This window comes from Sus scrofa, chromosome 12 (assembly GCF_054392235.1).
Source record: "Sus scrofa isolate SSC_HxYL_T2T_F1_AM1 chromosome 12, Sscrofa_HxYL_maternal_Yorkshire_Landrace_v2.0, whole genome shotgun sequence".
Lineage (NCBI taxonomy): Eukaryota > Metazoa > Chordata > Mammalia > Artiodactyla > Suidae > Sus > Sus scrofa.
In genome coordinates, this window is record NC_139394.1 from 61,020,644 (window position 1) to 61,039,613 (window position 18,970).

Below are 18,970 nucleotides of genomic sequence, written 5' to 3' on the forward strand. Positions count from 1 at the left end.
AATGACTGGGATGAAAACCGCAGTCATGTTCCAAGGGATGATTTGGAAAAGAATCTGCATCTTCCGAATCAATGCCATTTACACGATGCTAACAGGAAGGGAACAAGAAATAGGCTGGTTTTGTTGTAGAGGAAAATGCCTATGTACTATGGGGAGGAATTAATTATTCAAAATACTGGAATATGTGCAGACAAATGCTAATTTGTCAACCTGTAAACTGAGCTTCCTAAATCTTCGTTTGCAGCAAATTGAGTCATTTTCAAATATATTAGGCAAATGAGCTGAAACCCTAGTATGATAAATGTATTTAATCCAATGCCCATGCACATACTGCTTTCCATGGGATACAAACTGTCTGACCTCCAGGGCCCGATTTTATTACATCTTCTGTCAACATATCAATGAATGTTGCAGTTTCTTGTTTCTCCTGCAGTAACTGCAGAGCCGCTCCAAGACTAAAACAGGATAATGAAATTGAATCGCAGATTTACACATGTGATGGGGATACAGAGAAGCGTCTACCAGCTAGCTTTCCAGGCAGCTTCGGAAATGGGTGCAGCGACCTCTTAGGAATCTCCCTAGCAGATCCGAGCAGGAAAGATAGCACGCTCCCTGCAGACAGTTCAAGGTGGAGCAGCTGGAGACAGACTGCTCTTGGCCTAGTAGCTTCAGTCTTGTACAGAAGGAAGACGTCCCGGAGAGGAACAGACAGAGGGAGGAAGAGTAAGCTTTCGGTTCGGAATTGCCGCTGTGATGCCGTGAGCCCTGTCGTGGTCCAGAGCCAGATGCTGGGCAAGGGTCCGAAGTCTAAGGCCTCTTGCTTCCAGCCACAGAAGAGCTGCAGAACTGGAGTCCCCGTGGAATCGGGCTCGCCCGGCAGGAAGGACAAGGCGGCCTCGCGTTGAAGAGCGCTCCTCTCTGACCGCTTAGACGCTCCACCGGTAAAGGAGAAGGTAACAGGAGGTGTCTCATCAGCCTTGAGGGAGGGCATCATGGAGAGGACGTGCCTGCTGGTGGACCCGCAGGCGGCACCAGCCATCGATGGCTCCACCCCTCCGCATCCTCAGCATGTACCTTCTGCCCGCAGCTCCCACAGGGGGAACTGTTTTCAGGGCCGCAGGCCTGAGAGCAGTGTGTTGCTAAGACCATCTGCACCATGCCTATGTGACGGAATCCAGTTAGAGCCTCCATGTAAAATTTTAAGATTCTGGCAGGTGGGTGCAGAGGTCTCCTCGTCTCAGACAAGCCTCGTATGTAGGTTCCCTCACTTATGCAGCCTGCCATGAACCAGTCTGGAGTGGTCAGCCTTGTTCTTGAGTCGCTCCTTGCCCTCTGTAGTCAGGGGCAGTTTAGGACTTCAACAGGGGGAACGCCTAAGATGGGGAACCAACAAATATACTCAGTGCAGTTGTCTCGGGTAGGAGTAATTTCAGTGTTAAAAATGAACTGGGAGGAAAAGAATAAAGCAAGGACTTCTAATGCCTCTCTGTCCCCTTGCCAGTGTGGTTCTGGGCAGGTCTGGTGACAGAGAAGTCACTGGACACTAGGTGTCCTAATTGCATTACTTTAGGTGAAAAGACCTTTCTGCTGCTTCCAGTGCAGCACCCCCTGATGCCACTGTCACCAGCTCAGCGCCCCCTACATGCACCTGCTGCCCACAAAGTCTCCAGCCGTCACTTAGGAAAGTTTGCAGGGGTAGGAGGAGCCGTACAGGGAATGCAGAGGCCCCTTGAATCTTGAAAAACTCTAGTTATCATTTATATACAGAAAAGGATATTTTTCAGAGCTTCTCTTTAAAAAGTATGTTAATTAATTTATTTTTGAATATGCAATTAATGAACATAGTTTAACCTCCAAGTTATGAAATGATGTACATAGAAAAAGAATCTCCCTTTCACCCTTGATCTTCAGTAAAAACCTTACCCTTCCAGAGGGAACCCAATGTTATTTTCTCTTCTATCTTCTTACTGTGGAATTTTAAGCGTTTACCACCAGTGACACGCGTGTACATGGTCCCGCTGTTGTAGAAATGACAAAATACACAATCTTCTGAATTACCATTTACACTTCTGTTCACAGGGAGAATTTCATATCAGTATCTAAAGCACTCTCTTATATTTTTTCATGGCTGAATACTATTTCATCATAGGAACGTACTATAATTTCTTGAACAACTCCCCGCTGGATGGGCACATGGGTTATTGTCATGATTTTGCCATTCAAACAAGTGTTGCCACGAATAGCCTTGTCTGTGTACCATTCTGTACGTGGACAAGTTTAGAGGTGGAATAAATCCCTGGAAGTGGAATTGTGAGTCATAGGGAATGCGCATTTTCATTTTTCAGAGGATTCTAATTGCCCTCCCAGAGGTTGTGCCACTTACATCTCATCGGCTCGTCCAGGAGTAGCACATTCAGTAGTGTGGCCTTATCAAACTTCGGTCACGGCCAATCTGGGAGGTTTAAAGAAATGAAAAGGTGTAACAGTGTGGTTTTAATTTTTCATTGATATTATCCTTGAGGTTCATAATTTTCAGATACCTGAGGGTCGTCTTAACCTTTTCTGTGAACAATCTATTCCCATCTTTTGTTCATTTTCCACTCAGTTATTGGTCGTTTCCTTATAAATTTAGAAGAGCTCTTTATATATCGGAAAAATTAGCTAATCATCTGTGATTGAACTACAGATGTGTTTTACAAATGAATTACAAATGTGTTGTCATTTGTTTTTCGTTGTGCTGAATCTCCCCCATGCAGACATTTTACCGTTACTGTTCGTAAGTTAAATTTATTCGTATTTTCTTTTCTGAAGTTTGGGTTTTATGTTAAACTTTAAGGCAGCATAATCCCATCTACCCTTCACCCAGTTTTCCCCCAATGGTAACATCCTCCAAAACACTGGTACTGTATTACAGACAGGAACTTGACGTTGATATAACCTGCTGCTCTTATGCAGATCTTATCAGTTTTACATGTACTCAGTGTGTGGACGTGTATGTGTGTGCATGTGTGTATGTAGTCGTCTGCTTTGTTTTCCACCACCGTGTAGATCTCACATCCTGGCTTTTGTAACCATACTTACCTCCTTCCCACCTTTGCTCCACCATAGTGCCTTGCAATCATTAATCCGTTCTCCATTGCTATGATTTTGTTATTTCAAAGATGTTATATCAATGGAATAATGCAGTAAACTTTTAAGAGTGACTTTTAATTTTATTATTATTATTAATTATGATTATTATTACTATCATTATTATTTTGGTCATGCCTATGGCATGTGGAAGCTCCTGGGCCAGGGACTGAACCTGCACCACAGCAGCAACCTGGGTCACTGCAGTGACAACACCCGATCCTTAACTGCGCCACAAATGAGTTCTGAGAGTGTCTTTTGATGCTCAGTATAATTCCTTTGACACGCATCCAACCTGTTGCTATCAGTAATTAGCTCCTTTTAATTGCTGACCAGTACTTCATGATATGGATGTACCATCACTTAGCTGTTTATCACTGAAGAACATTTTTTTTTTTAATTTGGGGCTCTTAGAAGTTAGCTACTGTGAACATTCATGTATAGGTGTTTGTGTGAACACACGTTCTCATTTCTCTGCGATAAATGCCTAAGAGTGCATGTGTTAGGTCATTTGTAATCAGATATGTACTTTTTTTAAACTTTAATCAGATATTCTCTTTTTTTAAGAGAAACTGCTTAACTTTTCCGGAGTGGCTGTACCATTTTACTTCCCACCAGCAATGTATGAGTGACCCAGAGTCTCTGCATCCTCATTAGCATTTAGTGTTGTTATTTTTCTTGATTTACCTGATAGGAATATAGTGATATCTCATTGTGGCTTTAATTTGTAGTTCCCCAATGGCTAATGATGCTGTGTTTATTTGCCTTCTATAGATTCTCTTCAGTGAAGTGCTTGTTCATGTATTTTGCCCATTTTTGAATTGGATTTTTTTGCTTTTTCGGTTGAGTTTTGAGTTTCTGTATTCTAGATACCATTCCTTTGTCAGGCATGTGCTTTGGAAACATTTTCTTCCAGTTTTTAGCTTGTCATTTAACTTTTTTAGCAGTGGGCTTCACAGAGCAGAAGTTAATTTTTATGAGACCCAACTGATTTTTTTTTAATTTAGAAAAAAAAAATCAAGAAATGTGACTCATATACTACTCCAATCTGATAGTTGAAGAATGTGCATTCCTTTTTTTTTTTTTTTTTTGATTTTTCGGGCTGCACTCATGGCATATGGAAGTTCCCAGGCTAGGAGTCAAATTGGAGCTACAGCTGCTGGCCTACACCACAGCCACAGCAATGCAGGATCTGAGCCGCATCTATGACCTACACCACAGCTCACTGCAATGCTGGATCCCCAACCCACTTAGCGAAACCAGGGATCGAACCCAAAACCTCATGGTTCCTAGTCGGATTTGTTTCCACTGTGCCATGACGGGAACTCCCAGAATGTATATTCTTAACACATTCTATAGGAGAGTGTCAGTAGAAATTGAGAGCTGCAAATGCCAGGACTGGAAATTTCTTTCCATTTTACAGATTAAAGATACCGTACTTGCCTTCACTTTTAGTTCAAGCACCTCTTCATGACCCCACAGTGGATGAATTTGTGTGTGTATCAGACAGCAGGATATAGTCTCTCCCAGTATAATTCTTCTGGTTGTTTCTGCCATTTAGAAGACAAGGAACTTCCCCAGTTCCCCAAGCCAGTGGCATCTTTCCTTCCTCATCTATCATTTTCAAGCTGCTTCTTTTTTTTTTTTGGAGCACTTACTGTTATCAAAGTGGACCGAGGTGTGGGAGGGATGGACTAGGAGACACACTACTATATATAAAGTAGATAAGCAACATGGACCTACTGTATAGCATGGGGAACTAAACTCATTTTTAATAACCTGCAATGGAACAGAATCTATCATCTATCTATCTGTCTGAATCAATGCTGTGCAAGTAAAACTAACACAACATTGTAAATCAGTAATACTTTAATAGAAAATATGTATAGATAAAAAAATAGCTCTTAACATTTCAGTTAAAGTTACCTCTGCTGTGATATGATAAGTGTATACTCTGAAGGCTGACCTTTCCCAGTCTCAGTGACTATGGGTACAGGAAGGGACCATGTATCATGACCCACAAACTGAGCCATGAAATGGCTTTTGGTTTTGTGTTGAGACAAGAGCCTTTATTGAAGAGAGACTCTTCAATGGCATCAGGATGGGCTTGGACCATTCGTGCTCACTAGAGCCCCAGCCTCGTCATCCTCGTCAGGACAGTCTTGGACCATTCACGCTGACTAGAGCCCCAGCCTGTGCTCTGGAGGAAGCCGCCCCTGAGAGTGGAGCTCTCCACCCCCAACCCTGCTCCCACCCCACGCATCCTGCCCACTGGGCACATCTCCAAAGGAAGCTAGGCAGGTGGCAGCGTCCTGGTAAGCCACCTCAGCCGAGTTCTCCATGATCATGGCAGCTCTGCAGGAACCTTGTTACCAAGCGGGATGTGCCCTCTCTCCTGGTCCTGTAGTGCCACCGGGAGACTTTGAGGCTTTGAGAGTGATCCTACAGAGCGGGGTCCCCCAGGCTCAGGACCCTCAGCCTGGGAGGAGGCCACAAGGACTGAGCGGTCCTAAAGGCCTGTCCTGGAGAAGGTGCCAGGACAGTGACTCGGGGGCAGAAAGCCAGAGGTCCTGGTACCTCTCCTTCCAGGGAGAGGACAACTCTGAGGGTGGCAGTGGGCATGCCCAGCCCACCGTGGAACTGCACCACAGTTGGTGGCCCAGGAAACACAACAGCAGGTCAGCCACTGCCTCTCCCCACTTTGTGGATAAAGAGGCCAGTCCATGGCTGGGAGGCAGTCCCGTTTCCCCCGAGGAGCCCACAGCACACTCTGGGCACGATCCCGTCTCCGGACGCCCTGCAAGTGCTTGATGCTGATGGCTGAAATTCAGGGTCTCTTCCTTCTTGGCTGGGCTGAAACCCAGGCCCTCACGGCTGCGTTGGCCTCCTCCCCTCTTTGCAGAGGCTTCCTTCCTCCCTGCGTCGTTGCTCCATCCTCCATCTGGCCCCCGGCCGAGGCTGGCCAGCTCTCACCCTCTGCAGGGTGGGCACCTCGCCGTCCTCCCAGCTGGCCTCATGTTGGATTTTAGCCCAAAGTATAAGTGTCCGTGAGTCCATACTGATGTAAGTAAATGACTGACTAAATAAACACATGGAAGGAAAACGACAGATCTCTTGTACAGAATTCCCGGTAATTCACATATGTGCGCGCTCTCCATGGAGGCAGAGGATGTACCACGGTCCTTGCTCGTGACTCGCGTTTAGAGACTTCCTTCCGGAGGGGAGAGGGTGAGGAGAGAGAGAGGAGTGACTTCGTGGTGGAGAAATCTGACAGACCTCCCCCCGCGGGGTAACCAGGGTCGCCGTGACTGGGGTTAAATCACGTTAATGGCAGTGTCTTTCCTGCGGCGAGGAGGGCCCCCACCTCGGTGGCCTCCCCCCCCCCCAAAGCCATGACGCCGGTCTAACCATGAGAAGAGATCATCAGACTGACCCCAGCAGGAGGACATTCTGCGACACACCTGCCCCCCACCCCTCAAGTCTGTCAAGGTCATGAGAAACAAGGGGTGCCTGAGATAGCGTCCCATCCAGACAGAGGCTGAGGAGACTCGATGACGAAAAAGAAGACGCTATCCCGGATGGGATCCTGGAACAGAAAAAAAGGACACGAGGGGAAAGCCGAAGAAATCAGAAGAGTGCATGGACTTCAGGTACTAATAACGTATCTTTATCACGGCTGGGAACCACCACCGTCCACCACAGTATGAACCTGGGTCCAGGCTGAAAAGAAAATGCTCGCAATTGCCAGCCCCAGCCCAGAAGCGTCACCACGACCTCCGCAGTCACGACCGCACTGTAAACCGTTACGGCGGTTGCAAGCTGTGGTGTTTAAATTTAATGTGGGTCTAAATGCCTGTAATTTCAGGTAGTCTCCTTTGGAAGTGAAAGCAGTATTTTCAGCATACGTCCAAATACCTAGGACGTATTTGTTCTAGGCTTGTTGACAGAGTGGCATGATGGAGCCTGGGAAGGAAAGAAGCAAATTTGGGGAAGGATCCACAGAGTTGACATACGTATAATTCAAAATTAAACAGTCCTCGTAAACCCGTGTATCCCCTGCTGCATCCTCCAAAGCGTGTTTTTCCTTTCCTCGTAATGTTGAATTAATAAAGTTATTTTCATTTCATTATGCCTGGCTTTAAGGGGACTCTCTAATAAATTCAGTCCTTATCAGGTAGAAGCCGCCTTCTGTTTCACAGTTTGTCTCCTGCGCGGCCTTTTGTGTCCTAATCACAATCACAATTTCTAAATGAAGTGAGGAAGGGCGTCTCTGTTCTCAAACCCATTTGGCGCCGGAGCGGATCAGAATCAAGCCAGGGCTGCCACCTCTTAATTTGCTGTGTTAACCAATTCAAAGGTGTTACCGTTGGGAATAGAGCGGAGCCTTGCCCTCTGGGTCCTCACTCTGGCCTCTTGCGTCCGGCTCCTTGTTTCATCTGCTCGCCGGGGTTATCCTGGTCCCAGATTCCAAAATCAGCCAGAGCTCCACTTAGGTCAGAGCCCTTCTCTGTTGGAGGGAAAACGTGGAACCCGTGTGTCCTTTACTCCTAGGGGGCTGTCATTGGAGCTGGTCACGCAGAGCTGGTTTCAGAAACCTCTTAGCACAGTGGTACTTCAAGGGCAGCCGTCCACAAAGGGCTCTGCCCTCGGTGATGTTCACACACCAAAGGGAGAGAAGGGTCCAGACAGAGCGAGGCACGAATAGAGAATCACCTCAGTTCAAAGACCCAGATAATTGACCGAATAAACTGGGTACCTGCCACGCTGCTTCTGTTCCCTGTGCATCTGTACACAAAGCTAGTGAGGAATTCTGTGAGACCTAACTATCATTAGAGGACAAGAGTAGGCTTTGAAAACAGCATGTCCCTTGCTGCCAGACCTGCTTGGGTTTGACTCTTGATCCAGCCCTTATGTTTTCGTGTAACTGAGAGACGTGGCAGCGTCAGAAAAATGGACACTGTTATTGAACATTTGAGTTTCCGATACTTTATCCTTCAGTGTCTCATTGGATCCTCCCAAGCCTGTGTTGCATGAAGGGCCACAATTACCTTCTCTCTTTTACAGCAAAAGAAACTGTGCCCCAGGAGGTCACATGCAAGTCACCAAGATAGGGAAAAGTAACCTGAGGGCTGGATGGTTCGGGTTTTCATCTTTTACTAATGTTTTTAGTTTTGCTTCTGGGACCCGAATTCATTTGATTGTCTGATGAAGTGTCTTCTAAAAACAGCACACGTGTATACACACACACAGACACATGCTTTTGCTATAATTTTAAGAGGTTCTCCCTCACCCCCAGGTTGAGACCACTATCCTACACTGTGTAATCTCTGAAAAGATGATAGACCAAAAAAAAAAAAAAAATCAGGAAATTCTGAGATAGGACAATAAGCAATTTGAAGAGGAGAATCAAGACCAAATTCCTCAGTTCTTTGCCAAATTTCTTTTCTTCCCCTCAAATAACATGATGTTTCAGAGGGAATGGCAGATCCTGAAATTAAATGTGCTAAAAAACTCCTGGGGAGGGGAATATATGCAAAAATGGGAACATACTGATAGAAAATAAAAATGTGAGAAGAGATCGAAATAAAAATAATGGTCAATTAGACACGTTCAATCATGAACATTGTGCAGCCAGCATGTTTGTGAGATCTGTGGCTGAGAGGGTCTGTGATGGACGTGATATGTAGGAAGTTGAGCATGATCAACCACACGGGCTACGGGAGTCAAGTGGGCCTGGCTTTGGGTACGCTTGGGCTGGCGGGATTCATCCCACATCAGATGCATCTCTAGCTAGTTCCCCCTGTAAGCCCCTGAGAAGCCATGCTTCAGAGTCATTTATCTGCTCATGCTGCAAGCTTGTAAGCCACTTCTTGGCCTGTGTCCCGGTCTCCGTGACTAGACCCTAGCGTCCTGCCCTGCCTGTCACTTCTCATGGATGTCCTTCTTCGCAACTGCTGGTTGGACCTTGACCTATCACCTTTCCTGTCCTGAGGTCTCTTGGGTCTGCCGGGTCTAACTCACTGTCCTGCCTCGACCTCCTTCTCTGGTGTAACCTCTCTGGGCCAGCTGCCTTGTTCTAAGAGAATCCTCTGCTGCACTCTTCACCTGCGATTTCACTGACTTTGTGCCCCTTCTGAAAGGCCTGAGCAAAACTCCAGCACTGTGTGTCTCAGGAGTACCCGGGGACTAGTTTGTCTCTTTGATCTGGACTGTCTACAGCCCAGTAGCTGCCTCTGTCACTACACCAGTACCACCATGACCTTGTCCTTCAGCCCCTGGCGACTCCTCTCGAAGGATTTGGAGGAAGTTCATCTCCAAGCCCAAGGGTGGGCTTCTGGGAGATGGAGTTGGAACTGGGAGCTGGGAAACGAGGATAAATGGACAGGCATCATCAGGGGCTGAGCTACGAATTGAAAAATAAATTAGACAACCAGACCCTCAAGCAAAGGTCAAGAAATAGTTCTCAGGCTCTCTGGCCAAGTGTCTCCAGAAATTCCCTTGCTAAGCATCTCCGGGCTAGCCTTCCCTCCTTTAACTGCTACCTGGCCCCTGCAAGCCCTACCTTTGCACTGGTTATGTCTGCAGATGGGGTTAGTCCCATGTCTTGATCAAGACAGAGGATGTCAGAACGCACCTCTGTCCACTGAAGTAATTCCAGGATCGAGTAATTAATTTTGAAAACTGATGGACGTTAACAACAAAATTGGTCCTTTCAGCCCGTTACCTCAGTTATTTTAACGATGGCATTCGTCTATGCAGTGATTCACCCTCTCCTTGGCACTCAACCAACAGATGGCCCTTCCAGATAGCATTTACATCCTGACATGGAATCAAGAATTGCTGTTTATTCACTTGGCTGTATTAATGACCAATTTGTGCCTAGTCGATTGGATTAGATCAGTGGGTTAGATCCAATTAGTTAACTCAGTTTGGTTTTTTTTTTTCTTTAAAGGAAAAAGAAAAGCCACACCAGCCATTTTTAGTGGGGTTTTTTTTTTCTTAATCACATAATACCTATTCTACTGAAGATACCACTGTCTATGGCATGTTTCATTTCCCAGAAGTCAGAGGGAGAATGCAAGGTGACCCACATGACAACAGGCACAAGAGGCATGATCTAAAGGTAGAACGCAGAAGCATGAGAAACAGGTGGTACTGCTCTAGAACACAGGTTGATCCAAACCCGATGCCAAAAAAATATCACATCTATGCTTAATGCGCTCTTAACAGGGCTCCGAGTTTTATAGGGACATATCTTTTTGTAGGTTAATTCATGGTGGTTTTGAATAAAATAGCAATACATCGCAACCAGAGAGAAAATGGAATAGTGATGCAAAGACTGTGCATATGAATACCTGGGAGTGGCTGCTTGATGATGCTCTTTGGCGTTTGTTTGGCAAACTCTTCATTATCACTTTTCTTGGGAAGTGTTAACCCCACCGTGTATTTCTTCTAGCTGTAAATGAAAGACATCTTTCAGTAAAAAAGCACATAATGACCAGTGACACTGGTGTCCCTCACAGTCTCAGCTCCTTCCTTTCATAAATGTTTCAGTTTGGGGCAATAAAACTGCATAATTGGAACAGAATTCTAAAACCATGTCTACACAAAGTAATAGAACGATGCTTGAACCACTCTGACTGTCACCTCTCACTGAGCTATTAGGCAAATAGGATGTGTTTCTTGTACTAATTCCAACTCCAGTTAGTCTCTGTTGACTCTCTGGAGCTTTGCGTGTGGAAGGGCTTTCTGAGCCTAGGCCTGGTCTCCGCAGGTTCCATAATTGATTAGTGATGTCTGCTTTAGGTGAAGGCAGAGAGAACCCTGTTGCAGCCTGCTCCGCCACCAGGGGTGACTGGATGCAGTGCTGTGTTGAGAAATCACATTCCATAGATCCAGCTCGAAGTGTCCTTTGAAAACGGTTCAGTACAGGTTTACCCGGGAAACGCACAACTCAAATGAGCTACTTTGGGACCCAGCATGTGTTTGGGGATTGAACGGGCTTTATCTGAGCCCAAAGGGGGAAAACCCCAAATGACTGTCCATCCTTTGGTGCTATAGTCTGACCTTTTTCTTCAGACAGTCTCAATGGCCGGACCACGTCTAACAGTAGGAATCTACCTCTTGGCCTTAAGAGTATAAAAGTGCACGCGCACTCATCCGTCTTTGCTAATAAAGTTGCAGCAAAAGAGAAAACCACATGTGATCACTCGAGATGATCCCAGCAGGAAAGCAGCGCCTTTGGGAGAGACGTTTCTCAAGAAGCTGTTAAGATGTTGAGCTCATACGTGGCCCACACATCAGACTCTTCTGGTGTGTTTGCAGACTGTGTCTTGGGCTGCTCTGAATCTGCTAAGGCATCTTCCTGGTAGTGTAACTCACGACCTGGGTCTTGTGCCCCTGGAAGCTGCAGGACACTCAGAGGAAAAACATCTCTGAAGGTTTCTCAAAGCTTGTTACTTTTTCCTCTCATCTCCGGTGTTGTCATCAGCTCCAGCTGCCATGACAAAATATCGAACACTGGAATTCACTTCTCCCAGTTCTGGAAAGTGGAGATCCAAGATCCAGGTGCCAGCAGAGTTGGTGGTCTGCTGAGGGCTCTGTCCTCGGGTTGCAGATTACTGCCAGCCTGCTGTGTCCTCACATAGCAGAGAGAGTTCCAGTCTCCTCCTCTTCTTGTAGGTGTTCTCACTCCATCACGGGGGCTGCATGCTCATGACCTCATCTAAACTGAACTATTTCCCGAAGGCTCCTCCTCCACATACCGTTACAGTGGTGGGGAGTGCAACCACACTAGAGCTTCAACATGTGAATTTGTAGGGGGCATGCCAACATTTGATGGATAACATCTGGTACGTGGTGGATGGAAGGTAGTCCTATGAGGCCCTAAGTAGGATTCCACATTTCAAGTCAGAAAGCGCAATGTATTTGTTTGTATTTTGGACTACCACAGAGTGGGTGCTCATCGAATATTTGTTGAAGGGCTAATCAGTAGAATACAAGCTAAAGAATTAATAGATGAATGCAGAGATAAGTTAATCCCAGGCCAAAGTAGCCATAGGGATAATCTGAGGTCGTTCTTGCCTTCACTTGTCTGGCCAACTAGAGATCCACTTAGAAGAAGATACCTAGAGGATAGGAATTCTTGCAAATTCTGAAATGCCGCAGTTCTAGAATTCTAATTGTGCATGAGGCACACTTGCTTATCTGCATCTCTGGGTGGGGAGTGCCAGGGGAAGATGACCTCTTTCCTGTGATTCCCATTGGGAATCTATCTTCTTTCACTAGAGCAATTGCTTTCTGTCTTGAAAAGGGTATGGAAAAGAGTACCCATTTCCAGGACGACCTAACCTGCAATTCTCTAACACCTCTCGAATAAAAGACAGTGGCGGACACGGTCTCTCTTCCTTTCTTCTTCATTCACGCACACGTTTCCATCCTGTTTCATGCAGAGCACATCACACGTCCACGGAGCAGGTGTGTGGGTTGAAATGTGCCTCCCCGCCCCCATCTCCCAAATTCACATGCTGAAGAAATGCCACGTTACTTGGAGACCGGGTATTTACAGAGCGAGTAAAATTAAAACGAAGTCATTAGGGTGGGTCCTAATCCAGCATGACTGGCGTCTTTAGAAAATGTGAGAAATTCGGAGGCCAACACGGACACAAGGAGAACATCCCATGTACACGACAGTAGCCATCTATAAGCCCAGGAGAGGCACCTAGACAAGATCCTTCCCTCACGGCCTCAGGAGGAACCAACCCCACCAACACGCTGATTTCAGACGTCCAGCTTCTGGAACTGTGAGATGATTTCTGTTCTGGAGGCCACCCAGTTTGCAGAACTTTGTTACGGCGGCTCTAGCGAATGAATACAGCAGCTCATGAAAAGTCGCTTTGGGCGTCTAGTGGCCAGAAGTGGCCCCTGATATGTTTCTGTTTAGAGGCTGTGCTGTGATATGTGGTTCGCCTTAGCTGTCTGTTGTGTCGTAATGAAGCTTTATAGCACTTCGCAGCTTCAAATACCTAAAACACCAATCTGTTACGTCTCATAGTTCTGTGGATTTTCTGGGACTCAGATGGATGGTTCTTCTTCTGGTTTTCCTTGAGCTCAATCCTATGCTGCGTTCCAGTAGGGGTCCAGTTGGGAAACAAATGCCAACAGTGGCATCTTGTCTCCCAGGGTCTCTCTCCACGCAGTGGCCTCGTTCCTCACCATTGGTATTATAGGCAGTGCATGCTTCTCGCACAGCAGCTAGATGTCAAGAATGCAAAGGAATTTTACCTCTTCTTTTCCAATTTGGATACCTTTCATTTATTTTGTTTGTCTGATTGCTGTGGCTAGGACTTCTAATACTATGCTGAATAAACGTGTTGGTCTATGCAGATGACACGATACTATATGTAGAAAACCCTAAGGGCTCCACACAAAAACTACTCAAACCTATCAAGGAATTCAGCAAAGTAGCAGGATACAAGATTAACATTCAGAAATCAGTTGCATTTCTGTATACTAACAATGAAATATTAGACAAGGAATATAAAAAGATAATACCTTTTAAAATTATACCCCCCCAAAATTAAATACCTGGGAATAAACCTGACTAAAGAGATGAAAGACTTACGTGCAGAGAACTGTAAAATATTAATCAAGGAAATTAAAGAGGATGCAAAGAAATGGAAAGATATTCCATGCTCCTGGATTGGAAGAATTAATATTGTTAAAATTGTCATACTACCCAAAGCAGTCTACAGATTCAGTGCAGCCCTACACATTCAATGAATGCTACATGAATGCATCTACAGATTCAGTGCAATGCTACATGTACATGGTGGGGCACTATTTTTATTAACTGGGGGGCTCTCTTCACTGTTGTCACTTACAGGCTGACAAAGCCACACCCACCTAGAACACTGCTGATCACCACGCCAGGAGAAAACAAGAGCCCTACCATGTCTTGAAGTGGTGATTGGATGCTCTGGTTCAGAAATAACATGCACCATTTTTGCTCACAGTTTTTGACCAGTAAGTCTGGGTTACTGCCCCTTCCTACTGAGAAATGATCCAGGGATCGCAATTCTCCCATCAAACTGAATACCACTTTCAACTAATGACTGGTTTCTGCCCTTCCCCATCACCTCCTCACCCCCACAAGTTTATAACATCCACAGAGCCAACACTAAAAAAAAAAGTAGAGAAATTAGCACTAGGTTTAAGAGCAAGAATGTTTTTCCAGTGTCTGCTTACAGTTCCCTCACTTCATATTGGTCAGAACTGGATCACAAGTCCATTCTTAACTAACCAGAAGGGGATGGGATTATCACGGTTGGCTCATCCCAACTGTGGTTTGTCTTTAGAGCCAAGGATTGAGTCACTCTTCCCTGAGCTTACGAGCTGTCTGAAGTTGGTATAGGGGCTGAAAAAGATGATGCTTTGCTGGCACCTGTTAATAAGCCATGTTGGGAAAGACCCTTCCATGTTGTCAACAATTCAGGTACCGAAAGGAGAAGGTATACGAGGGAGTGTTGGTAGGCAGCCAGTCTGGTCTGCTGCTACTTGAAGGTCAAGTGGAGAGGGCTGAGGTATCGCTAAGATGTGTATGTACTGCAATTAGGATGGAATAGATAATCCTAAGATCCTGCTCAGCTCTGAGAGCCATGCTTTTCTGTGAGTGTTTTGAAGCCACTGCCATCTAGGAGCATAGGGGTTCAGAATGCAGGGTGGTCTGAGGAACCCAAGACAGCTTCCCTTATTCAGTGCCATTGATCAAATCTGGTTAGAGTTCCATGTGAAAAAAGGCGTGTTTCTACTCATTGCTTGAAGCTCCCAGATACTGAATAGGTGATTGGGGGATAATGCAAGAGAGAGGAAAGTTCAGAGAAGAGGAGAGGAAGGGATTGGCTTTAAAATTGCACAGAGTATGAAAGTAAGGGATGTGTTCTTAGGATTCCCAAATGAATACGCCTACGTTATGGTTCCCAAATATATATCCTTTTCTTATGTGCTTCCCTGAGCTCGAAACCCTTGTGCGAACAGCTCCGCTTAGAACCTTTTACGGCACCTGAACTTGACCATCAGTGCCGTCCTGAACATGCCCTTTGTCCACCAATTACCAGTAACTTTCATCATCTTTTACGCAGATTGTCAGAAAGGCTTCCTTACAGCTCTTCTCCCACCCAGAGTTCCTTACTCCAGTTGACTTAGAGATCCAGCCAACACATAAATCTGACGGTCTTCCCTTGAAGTAAAACCCACCAATTAGTCCCCCACCAACTGCAGAATAAATTCGAGTTCTCTGGCAGGGGATACAACACCCTTTTGCCAGCTTTATTTGGAAGACTCCCTCCAAGTTTATGCTCAGCTGCTGGATCTCCTGCTCACACACCCTCACTACTTCCTGTCTTCCGGGTTTGGTTAAAGATGCTCCCTCTGCTGGGAGTGTTGCCCTCCTGTTTGCTGTGTTAACTCTCAGTTCTTCTTCAAGAGTCCGGTCCTTCTTCTTATCTCATCTAGAAATCTGCCTTTGAACTCACCTTTCCCCTCCAGGGCTAGGCTAGGTGCCTGTCTTCTGGGTCCCCTCAGAGACTGAGCCCACCTTTATCATAGGACATAACTGGTTTATAAGCCCCCTCTCCTTGAGGAAAGGGGCTGTCTTATTCATCTTTTATCTTAGCACCTAACACAGTCCCAGGTGAAAGAGTAGGCACCAAATAAATAAAAGTTTGCTGAGCAGAATCCTTAAGAAGAGGGTGGCAGCTGAGTAGAGAGAATGGGGAAGGGGAGAGGGAGAGTGCAGAGGAAGAGGGAGGGGGTGGAGAGAAAGCAGGTGGGAAGCTACCAGGGGACAAGGTGCCTTGGAATCTGGGCTTCAGCTCCCATTTAACCATCCCGGATTCTAAGAAGAGGGACCCCGCCTCTCCTGCATGGGGGATCCTTGATTGGGGTCACACATGGCACCGAATGGACAGCCGTGGGGTCCATCTCTGCTGCCCACACTCTTGACAGCCTGTCTCTCTGCCTTCAGCCTAAGCACCTGGGCTCTTGTTCACAAAGCCAGGACTGTAGGTAGAATTGTGGACACTGCTTTTTGTTCTCATTTTTCTCCCTCCTCCCCCCACCCCCTCAGGTCAAAGATGATTATAACTCGCCCTTGGGTGGCCTCATGGCTTTGAAAGTTAGACCCAGGCCTCCTTTCCACAGACCCAACCAGCAGCCATGCAGGAAGGCCCCCTTCTCTGCCTGAGCTTTGCCCCCTCCCCATCCCCCGGCATAGAGCAGAGGGATTTCAAAGCTGATTCTCAGAGGCCAAGACAGCTTTTCTAACTCTGCCCCAACGCTCTGAGAATAGTCCCCGAAAGAGAAAACGAGGTGCGCTCGGGCCCTGGGGCTGCCTCTGTGCACGCAGGAGGCTGGGTGGGGAGCAGAGCGCCCAAGGGGAGGAGAGCCTTGGCCCAGTATCCTCAGATGAGCCACTTGAACCCTGGGCTCAGTTTAGAAACCTGTAGCAATGGGTCTGACCGCTTCCCTCGGCTGCGAGCGTCGCCACTAGGGAGAGGCAAAGGCTCGCAGACACCCCAACTCCCGCTCGGGACGCGTACCGCCCAGGACTAGGGTGGCGTGAGGTGGGAGCGGCCGCGAGGGCTGGACCAGGCTAGGGCACAAGGGGTCTGGCCTCGCCGTGGGCCGGCTCCAGAAGGGACGCTCCCGCCCTGTTCCCGGGCCCCCTTCGCCTTGTTGATGAACTGGTGTCCTGGGCTCTGGTGACGCGGAGCTTGGAGCGCCGCGAGGGGGGAGCAGCCTGGAGGAGCCCCCCCTCCCCCGGGCGCCCGGGCGTGGAGACGTGGGCGGCGGTGAGCGGCTGCCCCCCTCCGCGCCCCTCCCCTGCCGTCCCCCGCCGTCCCCGGCCGTCCCCTCCCCGCGCGGCGCTCCGGCGTGTACGGGTGTGTGAGTGCGTGTGTCTCCCTCGCTCCTCTCGCACACGCTCCGGCACTAGTGCAGGCGGCCAGCCGGCAGCTCCCCGCTCGCCCGTTCGCTCCGGCCGCTGCGCTCCCGCCTCGCCGCCGCGCCGCCGCCTCTGCAGTCGCAGCCGGGCATGGTGAGTGAGTGAGGTCGGGCGCCGCGCGCTCCCCGGCTCGCCGCCCGACCCCAGCCGCGGCCCGCTCCGTCCCGGGGAGCTGGCAGCGGCGGGGGCGCGCCGCGGGGGCCGGCGGCCGGGAATCCGGCGCCCGTGCGCCCCGGAACCGCGGGGCCCCGTCTCGGGAGCCGGCTCTACGCCCCGCCCGGCCCCAAGCCCCGCTCTTCGAGGGCTGCGCGCTCCCTCCCCGCCCGCCGCTCGCCTCCCGCCTCCCGCCGCGGGATCGCCCGTCGCCCCACCCCGTGACCGGCTCCCCGTCTTGTCCCGCAGGACCCGCCCGGACGGGACCACGCCGCCGCCGCCGCCCGGAGCCGCGCTTCAGGTCCCGCCTGAGCCGAGCCGCGCGCGGGGCCGCCGCCGCCGCCGCCGGCGGGGGATGGGGCTGCCCGGGAGGCGCGCCGAGCCCGCAGGGGGAGCGCGAAGCCGGCGCGTAGCCTGAGCCCCAGCCGCCCGCGCCGGGCTGGTCCGTGCGCACCGCGCGCCGCTGCCGCCGCCGCCGCCGCCCGCGCCCCGATGGCGCCATCGCCCCGGCGCCGCTGACCGCCCCGCGCCGCCAGCCCGGCCCGCTCGGCCCCCTCGGAGCCCGGCCGGCCCGGGGAGCGGCCTGCCGCGGAAGCCTTCCCGCGCCCTCCCGCCCGGCCCCGCCATGGCGCTGCGGCGCCTCCTGCTGCTGCTGCTGCCGCTGCTCTCGCTCCAGTCCCTGGACCTGCTACCCGGTGCCCAGGGCGCCCGCGGCCGCGCCGCCAACCGGACCCTAAGCGCCGCGGCCGTCGGGGGCCGGCGGCCCGGGGGCGCCCTGGCCCGGGGTGGCCGCGAGCTGAACGGCACCGTCCGGGCGCCCGGCGGCCTGGAGGCGGGGAGCCGGCGGGGGCAGCCCGCGGCGGCGGTGGCGGCGGCCAACGCGGCCGTCACCTACGAGACGTGCTGGGGCTACTACGACGTGAGCGGCCAATACGACAAGGAGTTCGAGTGCAACAACAGCGAGAGCGGCTACCTGTACTGCTGCGGCACCTGCTACTACCGCTTCTGCTGCAAGAAGCGCCACGAGAAGCTGGACCAGCGCCAGTGCACCAACTACCAGAGCCCGGTGTGGGTGCAGACGCCCAGCACCAAGGTGGTGTCGCCGGGGCCCGAGAACAAGTACGACCCGGAGAAGGACAAGACCAACTTCACCGTCTACATCACCTGCGGGGTGATCGCCTTCGTCATCGTGGCCGGCGTCTTCGCCAAGGTCTCCTACGACAAGGCCCACCGCCCTCCGCGGGAGATGAACATCCACAGGTGAGCGCGGCCGCCCGGGGCCCGCCCCCAGCCTCCCGGCGGCCTCTTCCTCTGCTTCCCCGTCCTCTTCGCTCTTGGCGTGACCCCATCTCTCATGCCTCTAAGTCCACTTCTCCCCTGCCTCTTTGACAGGCAATACATCAGAGCCTTCTGTGCCCTCTTTTCCATTTCTTTAGAACCGGGAACGCAGGCTTTGGTGGGTAGTGGGATTTGCAAGGCAGTGTGGGGATGGGCGGAGAACTGTACAAATCCTGTGATTCTGGGTGGGGGTCCAGGGTGCGGTTTTCCGGGCATGTGAGCACTTGGGTGTAGGTTCTTTTTGCATTTGGTTTTCTGAGTCAAACCAGAGAGTCGTCTTTAATATAGGAAATGGAATGATGTTGGAATCTTACTGAAAAGAGTGTGAACTGGCTGTTCCCCGGTGTT

General features: G+C 49.6%; 2 protein-coding genes and 1 long non-coding RNA gene across 8 annotated transcripts in view; 2 read left to right on the forward strand and 1 right to left on the reverse strand.

The window, feature by feature from the left end:
* Positions 1–18,970, forward strand: part of SHISA6 (shisa family member 6) — a 408,603-nt gene that overhangs the window by 123,059 nt on the left and 266,574 nt on the right. Inside the window, exon 1 of one of the 6 annotated variants that reach the window (XM_021066272.2) lies at positions 17,769–18,544. The exons of 2 other annotated variants lie outside the window; for them this stretch is intronic. In XM_021066272.2, the coding sequence (XP_020921931.2) occupies positions 17,910–18,544 (635 nt within the window). In that variant the 5' untranslated portion in view covers positions 17,769–17,909. Of the gene's footprint in view, positions 1–17,768; positions 18,545–18,970 lie in introns of those variants that run through there. 3 more of the 6 variants (XM_084986182.1, XM_084986183.1, XM_084986181.1) reach the window with 3 other exon arrangements.
* LOC146398405 (uncharacterized) lies at positions 365–16,121 on the reverse strand. Its single transcript, XR_014820366.1, has 4 exons — positions 10,485–16,121; positions 2,384–2,452; positions 1,924–2,018; positions 365–1,373 (listed from the first exon to the last, which is right to left on the reverse strand). It is a non-coding gene; the product is annotated as an uncharacterized LOC146398405 (long non-coding RNA).
* On the forward strand, positions 16,345–17,796 carry LOC146398406 (uncharacterized). Its single transcript, XM_084983160.1, has 4 exons — positions 16,345–16,354; positions 16,478–16,728; positions 16,785–17,224; positions 17,534–17,796. The coding sequence occupies exons 1-4, from the start codon at positions 16,345–16,347 to the stop codon at positions 17,700–17,702; spliced, it is 870 nt and encodes a 289-aa protein (XP_084839286.1). The 3' UTR covers positions 17,703–17,796.

Bases quoted from the DNA above. Each gene is read 5' to 3' on its own strand.
- LOC146398406 (XM_084983160.1), top strand. The intron at 16,729-16,784 runs GCCCAGGACTAG...GGACCAGGCTAG, and splicing joins TCCCGCTCGGGACGCGTACC to GGCACAAGGGGTCTGGCCTC. The intron at 17,225-17,533 runs GTGAGTGAGTGA...CTTGTCCCGCAG, and splicing joins TGCAGTCGCAGCCGGGCATG to GACCCGCCCGGACGGGACCA.